This window comes from Oryctolagus cuniculus, chromosome 7 (assembly GCF_051225735.1).
Source record: "Oryctolagus cuniculus isolate XC-2025 breed Fujian yellow rabbit chromosome 7, ASM5122573v1, whole genome shotgun sequence".
NCBI classification, from domain to species: domain Eukaryota; kingdom Metazoa; phylum Chordata; class Mammalia; order Lagomorpha; family Leporidae; genus Oryctolagus; species Oryctolagus cuniculus.
Genome location: NC_142873.1, coordinates 102,956,212 through 102,968,390, shown reverse-complemented (window position 1 = coordinate 102,968,390; position 12,179 = coordinate 102,956,212). Strand labels below are relative to the sequence as shown.

The window sequence follows — 12,179 nt, the reverse complement described above, 5'->3', positions numbered from 1 at the left end:
GATGTTGCTTTCACTATAATCCTCTCTTCTCAAATTACCGAAGCCAAATTAAAAGGTCCCACTCCATTATTCCAAAGTCCAGATTTAACAAATGCAGAAACCCAAGGATTCTGCTGATCAATGTATGGTAAGCATTATCTATTTTGGACATGTGTGCCATGTCTTAGTCGTCATTATTTAGATCACACTGCAGTATAAGAGAAAGTTTGATACATTGCATGGGATATTTATCACTGATGTGATTACATATGGAAAGCAACAACAACAACAACAACAAAAAACAGAGCCAAACCAAATCATAAAAAGAAAGCAGAAAAAAAATCAAGGTGAACAGAGTACAGGGTCAGGCATTTGGCATAGCAGTTAATATTCTAGTTAGGTACTCACATCCACATCAGAGTGCCTGGGTTGGAATCTCAGCTCTACTCCCAATTCCAACTTCTTGTTAATACATACCCCAGGTGATGGCAGATGATGGCTCAAGTAATTGGGTTTGTGCCAACCACATGAGAGACCAGGACTGATTTCTCAGTACCTGGCTTCAGCCTGGCTCAGACCTGACTGTTGAAGGAGGCACTTTGGGAGTGAACCAGCAGATGGGAGTTCTCTCTCTCTCTCAAATGAATGGACAAATTTTAAAAAATAGATTACAAATGTAGCCAAGTAAAATGTAAAAAGAAAGGTAAATCAACATTTATTTTTTACTTTCTAGTTGCCAGTTCTTTGCCAAGAGTTTTAACATGTGTTATGCTAGACAAAGAGTAAGGCTGAGAGAGCCATAAGAACAAGAAAGAGATATGACGATCCTCTCTCTCCTCCCATTTTCCTTGTCATGCCTTATGATATTTGCATTTGCCTTTCCCATAGCTCTGTATAGGGCTAGCACTTCCTCATTCTTCGACTTTCAGTTTAAAGTCACCTCAAAAGAAAAGTCTTCCCCGATTACTCTCATCAGTCAGACCCTCTGATTTTCTCCATCACATCATCCTGTTTCTTTGCAGTAAATACAGTGGAAACATTTTTTATTGACTTTGCATTGTGAGTTTCTTTTTTTTTTTTAAGATTTATTTATTTATTTGAAAGAGTTAGAGAGAGAAGGAGGGCAGAGAGAGAGAGAGAGGTGTCTTCCATCTGGTGGTTCACTCTTCAGTTGGCCACAATGGTGGAGCTGCTCCAATCCAAAGCCAGGAGCCAGGAGCCTCTTCCAGGTCTCCCACGTGGGTGCAGGGGCCCAAAGACTTGGGCCATCTTCTATTTCTTTCCCAGGCCATAGCAGAGAGCTGGATTGGAAGTGGAGCAGCGGGACTCGACCAGTGCCCACAGGGGATGCTGGCACTGCAGGTGCCAGCTTTACCCGCTACACCACAGCACCAACCCTACACATTGAGTTTCAAGGGAGCAAGGTCCTTTTCTTGTCCATCATTGTAACCCCAGTGTCTAGCACAATTCCTTATGCACAGTAGAAACACAATAAAATCTGTTGTGCTAGATAAAGAAATGATTGAAAATCTAGTATTGTAACTCTGGTAAACTTGTGTGTCTCTCCATCCAATTGGAAATTTATTGAAGTCAAAGACCACATGAGTTATTGTTATACTAGTTATCAATTGATTGTTGGCTGCCTTACCTATCCACACTTTATTATCTGTTAAGTTGAATAACCTCTTTGTATACAAATGCTTAGTATATAAGTAATTTTGTTCAAAGAAATACCTAATAGTTCCCTTTAGATAGTTAGACACAGCTCGGTAAATATTGATGCCCTACCTAGTGGCCATTTGAAAAATAATACATGTCAGTTGAAAGAGAAAATATTTGTATTTCATTCTTAAATAGCAAAGCCAAAAAAGGTTGAGATATTTACACTTGTTAGACACTGCCTCCCTTCTTAAACCAAAGTATAGAGGGCACCACAACTCTACTGTCTCTTCCACACTGATTTTCAAGAAGCACTTGCTAAATTTTGATCAGAGAAACCACCCAACCCAGCTTCACAAGAACTGTCATCCAAAAGAATATGCAATGCAATGTTGAAATGGAGAACTACCTCGAACTAGCACTTTTTACAGTGTCTGACTGATGTCAAATATTGCTTTGATTCCCTTGAACATTTAATATGAGCCATGGTGTCTCTGTGAATTAGCAACAGCACCCATGCAATTTGGGAACCAAGGGACCAGATATGAATTGAAATCTTAGCTCTACCTTGTTACCAACTGGATGACCTTGAGAAACAAATCATTAAATCTTTCTGAGACATAGTTTCTGTATCTCTTAGAATACAGATAATAATTTTCAGAATATTGTGGAGATAAAATCAGATGGTAACAGATATTTATATACATCTCCAAGCTTTTAGCACAGAAAAAGCTGTAGTAAATAATTACCTCCTTTTCTTCAAGACGATGGTATGCCAACTACAGCCACATCCTCCTATAAGCCTGTGCAGATGGCTAACTGGATACTGCTGACCATGTTCAAACATGCTCTGAACTTTTCCTTTTGTTGAGGAACTCCAAATTCTCTGTAGAGGAAACACATCTATCGTCCAATAATAGAGGATAATCAATTATCTCTAAACATTTCTTTAAAGTGCCTCTAGTGATACTAGATCTGGACTAAACTTTTTTTTTTTTTTTTTCATTTTAACTTCAAACTTAGGTTTCTTTCTCTATGGCAGTACCAGCCAAGATTTAGCTTGAATAGTGGAAGTGGAAGGGCAATGGACTAAAAAGAGAACTTACTTTTTCTGTCCCTTCCATTTCTGTCTGCTGTACCAGAATGAAATATGGTTCAATGTGCTATAATGGGACTCTCACCAAATTTCATTCCCTAACAATCATTTTCACCAGTAATTCTCAAATTTTTGCCCACCTTTTCAACATGAACTTAATTCCTCCAGCCTCCATAACAGAATTTATAGAGGAACAAGTATTGTGGCACAGTGGGTTAAGCCGCCGTTTGGGACACCAGAATCCCACATCAGAGTGACACTTCAAGCAGCTACTCTGCTTTGGATCCAGCTTCCTGCTAATGTACCTGGGAAGGCAGCAGATGATAGCCAAGTATTTGGGCCCCTACCACCCATGTGGGAGACCCAGTTGAAATTCCTTGCTCCTAGCTTTGGAATGACGGAGCTCTGGCTCTTGGGGTCATTTGGCAAGAAAGCCAATGGATGGAAGATCTTTGTCTCTCCCTTTCTACTGTCCCTCGGCCTTTCAAATAAATACATAAATCTTTACCAAAAAGAATTTATAAAGACAAAGTCAATGGTTAAATTCACTTACTGGGTAGTTAACTTTGTTCTGTGAAGCCCTTTTGAGAAATGAGCTTTTCTTAGGGCAGATAATATGGTGTACACAGTATCACGCAGAAGACCTTCAAGTAGAACAGACACCAGTTCGAATTCTGGCTTTGCTACTTATTAAATTTCTGATTTGGAATTATTACTTTACCTCTCATAACTCCATTTTCTTACCTGTAAAATGAAGATGAGAGGTGGACATTTGGCACAGAAATTAAGACACGGCTTGTGTATGCCTACATCCCATATCAAAGAACCTTGGTTGGAGTGCCAGCTCCACTTCCATCCCAATTTTCTACTAACGCTCTCCCTTGGGAGGCATCAGTGATGGCTCAAGTAGTTGGATACCTGCCAGCCAAATCGGAGACCTGGACTGAGTTCTAGGATACTGGCGTTAGCCTAGCCCAGCCCCGGATATTATGAGTATTTGTGAAACAATCTCTCTCTTCTTCCTCCCCCCCTTCTCTATCTCGCAAATAAAATAAAAACAAGTAAATAAATTTTTTATGAAACAGTAAAAAAAACAAGTATATCCAAGTATAACTTTTACACAATTAACAGAAATAACATAGTGTTTAGCATAGTTGCACAGTAGCAAGCATATAATCAATGCTCCATTCCTGATGGTCATCATCATCATCACCATCTTTATCATCAGCATCACTTTGCTCATGATGATGAGAGTCTACCTGGGTCTGTGCAGATTCATTGTTCTGGCTTTAATGGTGTCCTTCTCCAGTCACTAAGGCTCCTTTTGATTCACGATAGAAATTATTGAGCAGGATTAGACTTGTACTTGAGGTAGACCATAGCTGTTATGCAGAGTTCCAGTCACAAGTTTGAAAGCTTGATCTGTACAAATAAGGTGACTTTAGTATGGAATGCACAGGGAATGAGAAAAACAAAAAGTGAGTCCCATAATTATATTTACATTTTGTGCTTATGCAACTATTTTTTAAATTCTATTTCATTTTGCTTCATATTTCACTAAGATTCCTATAATTTTATTAGGTTTCACAAGACTATTTCCTCTTTATAATATCATTTCAACTGAATAAGGCCCAGAAAGATACTTTAACTTACCCAAGGTAACCTGAGTAATAAATGATAAAGCAAAAATAACATGAAAATACAATATCTTGTAACTGACATTTTTTGACAAGTAAACATTTTTGTGCCTTTTATATACTGTTTCTCAATCTTACATCTTCTGTTTATAAATTTCTCCAAACATGTAGAAGGTTTTGATTCTCTAGGATGTCACTTTAAAATGTTATCATGTTTATTATGCTAAAATTCAAAATGATTTTCAAAATCCATTAAAATAGAAATTTCCCTCTTCAGCTCCAGAATTTTCTTCAATCTCACTCACTTTCCTATCTTCTTCAAACCTGATTCTGCATTTTAAACCCCTAATAAGCTCATATTTGAGTTCAGCAGAAAGAATATCACAGAACTGGAACCCAGGAGAATTCTGCATCAAGGCTCAATTTTTGTCTAATTATCTGTGTGAAGCCAGGCCAGAGCTGAGTCTCAGAATCTCTTCTACACAGTGAATCTTCTTCTATAGAAGTATTCTTCTAAAAAAATTAGCAAGTATCAGATATACCCTTGCAAGCCTAACCAAAAAAAAAAAAAAAAAGGCAAACAGATAGAACTTAAGCCAACAGTCAAAGAAATTGATGTTTCACTGCCTGAGCAAGCCTGTCTCTGTGGGCGGTCCTTGACAATATATGAAATTTATAATAAGAGTTTCTGTCTGTTCAGTACATCAACCAATTAATTTTAAGTCAGGAATTTTTAAATCTATTATGTTTTTGTCCTCAAGTATATCATTTCTCAGTTAAAGTATTTCTAAATGTGTTACATTAAATGTTCCAAATTAATAAGATTTTAAACAAATGAATAAACAAAATTCTTCTTTGAATTCAAGTTAATGTAAAGTTTATGGGAAAAAAGATATAATGGTGGCTGCCAAGCATGAATTTACATCATTACCTATGTATGGTCATATAAAAGGCAGACAGTGAGAATTTGGTATTTTGCCTTTCCTAATGTTTTCTCACTATCTAGTCAACTAGGAATACTACTATAAATAACAGAAGTTTAACATTCAAGAGGATTTGGTTTTTTTTTTTTTTTAACATGTTCGTTTGTCATTGTGAAGTTATAGTCATGTGGCAGCATTGCTCATGACACTCAGTGAATGGCTGTAAGAGGAAGATTTAGTAAGATAAATTGGTCATGAGAAAATTAGAAACTTTAGGAAGAAGGCATAGTAGAGCTAGAGAAATTGAGGAGGTGATCATTTGAGAAAAGTATGAATTAAGATGAGTGACAGAAAGACCAGGACTTAGAGTCCCCAACAGTGGCATTAACGTGGCTAGGGATGCAAAACAACAAGTCTCTAGTTGGTCAATATATACTGTTGCCTTAGAGTTTACTCTTTGGAACTCTTATATGTATGTGTGTACATATATATGTGTGTGTTTGTGTGTGATCATGCTAATCATATATGGTTGGTCATAACTCAACCCTGTGTTTTATAATGAGTTAATATCACATCTTGCCAACTAGACTATAAACTCTCAGAGGGCACAGGCCACATTTGGTTTTTCTTTGGAACCTCCACAGTTCTTTGCACAGTGCCAGGCATATAAATAGCATTCAAAATATGTCTGACAAATAAATGGACTCACTTAAATTAGAAAAGAAAATACTGCTTAACTCAATGTATCTATGGTTCATGTCTCACAATGCCTCACAGTGAAATAATTCTCAAGCCACATCTTTGCATCTGAGCCAAATAGAGATATTGCCACGTTGGATACCTACTGTCGAAATGTTTACTTTCCTGTCCTGTATTATTATATCTCTCAGGATTCTTTTGTTCATCCAGCTAATGAAATGAGGATTGGGGAACTTCACCCTTCATTAGCTGAGACCCCTCTGTACCCACCCAAACTTGTTCTGCTAGGGAAGGACAAAAAAGGTAACACTGTGCACCTGATGTGGAACATGTGCCGTGAATGCATGTGCATGACGAATCACCACGTGTAAATTATGATACGCCATAGCCCATAAAAATAGTTTACCAGTATGCTTTTCTAACATTAATCGGTATGGAATCTGTTTTTTCATATTTACTTTTCTGTGCTTTGCAACTGTCAGTGTTCGTAGCATAACATGTTTCCCTTTTAAATTTCAGAATCAACTGATGAGTCTGAAGTTGACAAAACTCACTGTCTGAATAACAGTGTTTCCTCAGGCACTTACTCAGACTACTCGCCGTCCCAGGCTTCCTCAGCATCCTCTAACACCCGGGTTAAAGTGGGGTCCTTGCAGACAACAGCTAAAGATGCAGTACATAATTCTTTGTGGGGTAACAGGTGTGTTTAGAATGCCCTCTTTTCTGTTGCCAAATGCTTATTTTCAGCAACTGTTAAAAAATAAAGTCTCCTTATTTGGGAATTATAATCAACACATGAGTGGCACAGAAGACAAAAGGGGCAGGTAAGCAAAATGGAGTTCACCTGGGACTTCCAAGGGCAAATGAATCTGTCTGACAGGCTGAGGCCATTGATTAGGGAGAGACGGCAGGAGTTAAACAGAATGAGACAATAATTAAGATAAATAATTTTAAAGATCAATCATACAAGAGAACTTCAAAAAGTTTGTGGTAATGTAATTAAGTTAATTTTTATTCAAAAAATTGAAATGCATGCATAATTTTTCATAAACCTGCACTTTCCAAACTTTTTGAAGATGCCTGAGTGTTTGCCCAACATTTATTTCTAAGGCCTCTGGATATTTGACATCCAAAATGGTATTATGGATTAAAATAAGGTGGTGTTCAGCACATATGTACCTGGCACAGAATAAACATTCAATAAATTTTCATTGTTATCATCATCATCATCATTTCACTACCACCTGGAAAGTTAGAATGTATTTCAAATACTTAATCATTCCAAAATGCCTCCTGCTTTTTACTACTCTCTTTTTACAGATGATAAAACAAAAGCACAATAAAGTGATTCACTAAAGTAGTATTTCCCCAGTTCTGATTTCCCTGTTTTGTAATTTATTGCTATGTTTTACCCTAAAAACAGCAAATAAAAATTGTTCCATGGTACTGGGAGTTAGTAACTTTTACTCATATTTTACTGGTAAATATTGCCACTATTGGCAAGGACTTTATTGGTTCACAAGTAATTATATCTGTTCATTGATACCCACTTTGAAATTCTCAGCTCCTTAAGTTTAGAAATTCATTATTTGTTACTTGAGCTGAGTATAATTTAGGTAATTTGAGAAGATGTCTTCAAAACGCATTTCTTACCAATTAGCAAAAGCATATAAAAGTCTATCTCACAGATAAAATACATGTAGTTCAATATTATTAGTATGTGTATTACTCACCATTTCATCACTTCAAGTAAAATACCTGAGAGGAAAAGGAAACATTTATTTTCACTTGTAGTTTGGCAGCTCACTTTTCAAAATTGAGTGTCCCCATGAGTGTGGCATCTGGTGGAGGCTAGCAGTGGTAGAGCATACACGGAGAACTGACTTCATGGGGAGCCTGGAAGCAGAATCAGAGCAAGTTCTTGTGGCTTATATAACCAACCCTCTAGCAAGAACTACCTCTCGAGGCAAGTAACCTAAAGGCCTTCCACTGGCCCCTCCCAGCTGCCATAATTAAATCCAGTTTCCACCCTACTCCATCAACCATTAACACTAATCCATTAGCTATAACCTAAGATTTTGGGGTTTAAATGTCTGTATGGAGCCAAGTTCTGAACAATCCATACACTGCATGTGGTTTCAAATAAACTAAGAAAAATGAATACCTGCTAGAGATACCCCAGTCACGCACTGAAACAGGCTAACATCCTAAAGTCTTAATGTAATTTACATTCCAGAAAATGATACCTGAAATGTGTTCTCCATACAAAGGCATTTTGCGTAGTCAGGACCTGGCATTCAACTAAACGTAACTTGAAAATAATTTGGATTAATTAGATATAGCATACATTTCTGAAGAAGGTACTCTCAACCAATAGCTCAGAAATGTCCTGAGTCAGAATCTGCATGGTTGGGTGACAGCAATCAAGTGATTATAGTTATCAGTCAGGTTTCAGGGCCATTATTGCATTTCTATATATATATATATAATATATATATAGTTCATTCATTCACTCCTGCAACAAATATATATGTCATTTCTGCCTTGTGCTAGGCACTATTCTAGCCCTTGTGAGTTTACATTCCAGTAGAGAACCCTAGACAACATACGATAACTATAACAGGTAAGTAAATTATGTGTTGTGTTAGAAGGTGATTGTTTCTAGGAAGAAATACACCTAAAGGCAGGGAGAAGGGGTGGGTTTTTTTATGTCTCTGGACACAAGACAGTGACACCATGTTAATCCTAAGGGAGGTAAGAATGATCAGTTCAGCAAAGGATGGTGATCTTCCTTGCTACTTGTTCTCTTTCTGGCAAAGACCCACATCTTCCTTATCTTCATATTTCTCCTTCTCATTGTGTTGCAGGATTGCACAATCTTTCCCACAGCCTCTTGATTCAAAGCCATTGCTCAGCCAGCGGGAGGCTGTTCCCCCTGGGAATCTCCCGCAGCGTCCTGACCGGCTGCCCATGAGTGATGCTTTCCCTGACAACTGGACTGATGGCTCGCATTATGATAACACGGGGTTTGTTGCTGAGGAGACCACGGCGGAGAATGCCAATAATAACCCTCTCCTAGGGTCCAAATCCAGGAGCGCGGCACCTTCGCACGGACGCCGGCCTTTGATCAGGCAGGACAGGATTGTTGGCGTTCCCCTGGAACTTGAGCAGTCTACACACAGACACACCCCAGAATCAGAAGTGCCTCCTTCCAATCCCTGGCAGAATTGGACCAGAACCCCTAGTCCTTTTGAAGACAGGACCGCTTTTCCTTCCAAATTAGAGTCAACCCCCACCACCAGCCCATTGCCTGAAAGGAAAGACCATATAAAAGAACCTGCTGAAATACCTAGTCCTTTTTCTCCTGGAGTGCCGTGGGAGTACCACGATTCCAATCCCAACAGGAGTCTTAGTAATGTCTTTTCTCAAATCCACTGCCGCCCAGAATCTTCTAAAGGTGTTGTTTGGATTAGCAAAAGCACAGAGAGGCTCTCCCCACTCATGAAAGATATCAAGTCCAATAAATTCAAAAAGTCACAGAGTATTGATGAGATTGACATCGGCACATACAAGGTTTATAATATACCATTAGAAAACTATGCCACTGGGAGTGATCACTTGGGAAGCCACGAACGCCCCGATAAGATGTTGGGACCAGAGCACGGCATGTCCAGCATGTCGCGAAGCCAGTCAGTCCCCATGCTGGATGACGAGATGCTCACTTACGGCAGCAGCAAAGGACCACAACAGCAAAAAGCTTCCATGACCAAAAAAGTCTATCAGTTTGACCAAAGCTTCAACCCTCAAGGATCAGTGGAAGTGAAAGCCGAGAAGAGGATCCCACCCCCTTTCCAACACAATTCCGAGTATGTGCAACAGCCCGGCAAAAACCTGGCCAAGGATCTGGTTAGTCCCAGGGCTTACAGAGGCTACCCACCGGTGGAGCAAATGTTTTCCTTTTCGCAGCCGTCTGTGAACGAGGATGCTGTGGTGAATGCCCAGTTTGCCAGCCAGGGAGCCCGGGCGGGCTTCTTGAGGAGGGCCGACTCCCTGGCCAGCTCTACGGAAATGGCCATGTTTCGGAGGGTCAGTGAGCCTCACGAGCTGCCCCCGAGCGATAGGTACGGCCGGCCCCCGTATAGGGGCGGCCTGGATCGCCAAAGCAGCGTTTCAGTGACTGAATCCCAGTTCCTGAAGAGGAATGGCAGGTATGAAGATGAACACCCTTCATATCAAGAAGTGAAAGCTCAGGCGGGAAGTTTTCCAGTTAAAAACCTTACCCAGAGGAGGCCACTGTCGGCAAGAAGCTACAGTACAGAGAGTTACGGGGCCTCCCAAACCAGGCCAGTTTCAGCTAGGCCTACTATGGCAGCTCTTTTGGAAAAAATACCATCTGACTATAACTTGGGTAACTATGGTGACAAGCCATCAGATAACAGTGATATAAAGACGAGGCCCACTCCTGTGAAGGGAGAGGAGAGCTGTGGTAAAATGCCTGCAGACTGGAGACAACAGCTGCTTAGACATATAGAAGCTAGAAGGTTAGACAGGGTATGTTTGGCATTTCTCTGTAAGAATATCCCTCCTGCCTTTAGTTTTCTTTCCTGGCATTTCTAAGCACATGTAGTGAAGCATGAACTACATGAATGGATAGATGATCAGCATTTTATTTATGTTGTGGGGGAAACTGATCCTAAGAGCTTTTTGTGGGTGTTACTTATGCAGAGTCCGCACCCTGTAGGGGAGTTATTTATCAAATCTAGCCTAAATATTGGTAGAAAGAAAAAAAAATGTGACTATTGATATGGGATGTTGCTTCAATCACTTTCTAGCCATTAAGACAAAATGCTTCTCCTAGGACACAAAATTGTTCTCTAGTGACCTAGAGAATACGATTTTAATTGAATCTATAAAAAGTGAGTATTTCACCCTTTTCTGCTCAGATTCCCTCATATTAAAGTCAGGTCTAATTTGTTTATAAAATTTGCACATAGTTACTGCTGTGGGACTACTGAAGTTATTACTTCTAATGAGCAATAATCTTCCCCGCAAGAACAGAAAAATAAAATAAGCAGAGATTGAATGCCCTCCTACACATTATTTTATTTAATAAAAATCCTGCCATTTAGAATATTGGCTATTATATAGAAGCAAATGTTTAAATTTAAATCATACTACAGACAACAAAAACAGGACCTCTTTATGAAGAGTGCAAATGTACAAATTAGTGTGTATATTGCAAGAAAAAAAGGCAAGAAATCCTGATTCAGTCGAAAATTGAATCACAGAATGAAAAGCACAGTAATTGGAGAGAGTTTAAAAAAATGTTTTTGTTGCCTGTTCAAATCTAAGAAAATTCTAAGAGAAATGTAGTATTTCATTTTCTAGAATTATTATCAATTGACCATCATCATTCAGTATACTTTGTGGCTTTGGTGTAGAGGGCTCTGTGTGATCTGCATTCACATTAGAATCTTAAAGATCCTTTGTGTGAAAATGGAACCTTTATCCTCATTTTCTAGGTTTGAATGTTCAGTGTAAATCGGAGATCTGGGTAATAACATACTATCAGGATGTTTCACTAATCACTTTACTATTTTATTTGGTGTCCTGCTAAAAGCACAGGTCACGACATTGATTATTTCATTAATATTGAATTTTGTGCTTTCAGGTTTGCTCTTTTTAAATAATTATATTGTTTGTAGGTCGTGTCTACATGACAAGAGAATGGCATTTTAGGAAAGGAATGAACTGATAAATGTGCGGGGTGGCTGTTAGTTTCTCATTGTGGAGATTGGTTCTGTCTTGCAAAATTATTTCATGAGAATGTCTGTCTCGAATAGGTATGCTCAGTCCCGCTGAGGGGAGCCTCATCAAAGCCTCATGACTGGCTGTAAGTGGGAGACACCTGGTCGGTTGTCACCATGCCTTACCTCAACTTACACCCTCCATGTAGACAGATTTCTTGGAGGGCGAAAATATTTGGGGCCAAATAATACAGTACAGTTTGGGAACTCTGGCCTCGTGTAGACACGACCATACATACAGGGTAAGATGAACTAGTCAAGAAAGGTTGTAAGAACTTTTTTGAAGCATATGTACAATGACTAATGATTTGAGGCCACAGAGGCGTGAGCAGAAACAAAAGCATGAAAAGGAAACGATAAAATTCCAAGCACGTGGTTC

At 39.1% G+C, this 12,179-nt stretch overlaps 1 protein-coding gene across 7 annotated transcripts in view; it reads left to right on the top strand.

The window, feature by feature from the left end:
- LRRC7 (leucine rich repeat containing 7) overlaps nucleotides 1-12,179 on the top strand; it is a 589,098-nt gene that overhangs the window by 486,878 nt on the left and 90,041 nt on the right. For all 7 annotated transcript variants that reach the window (XM_051857612.3, XM_089337199.1, XM_051857607.3 and 4 more), the window contains 3 exons: nucleotides 6,185-6,296; nucleotides 6,513-6,693; nucleotides 8,861-10,544. In XM_051857612.3, coding sequence (XP_051713572.2) covers nucleotides 6,185-6,296; nucleotides 6,513-6,693; nucleotides 8,861-10,544 — 1,977 coding nt within the window. The remainder of the gene's footprint in view (nucleotides 1-6,184; nucleotides 6,297-6,512; nucleotides 6,694-8,860; nucleotides 10,545-12,179) is intronic.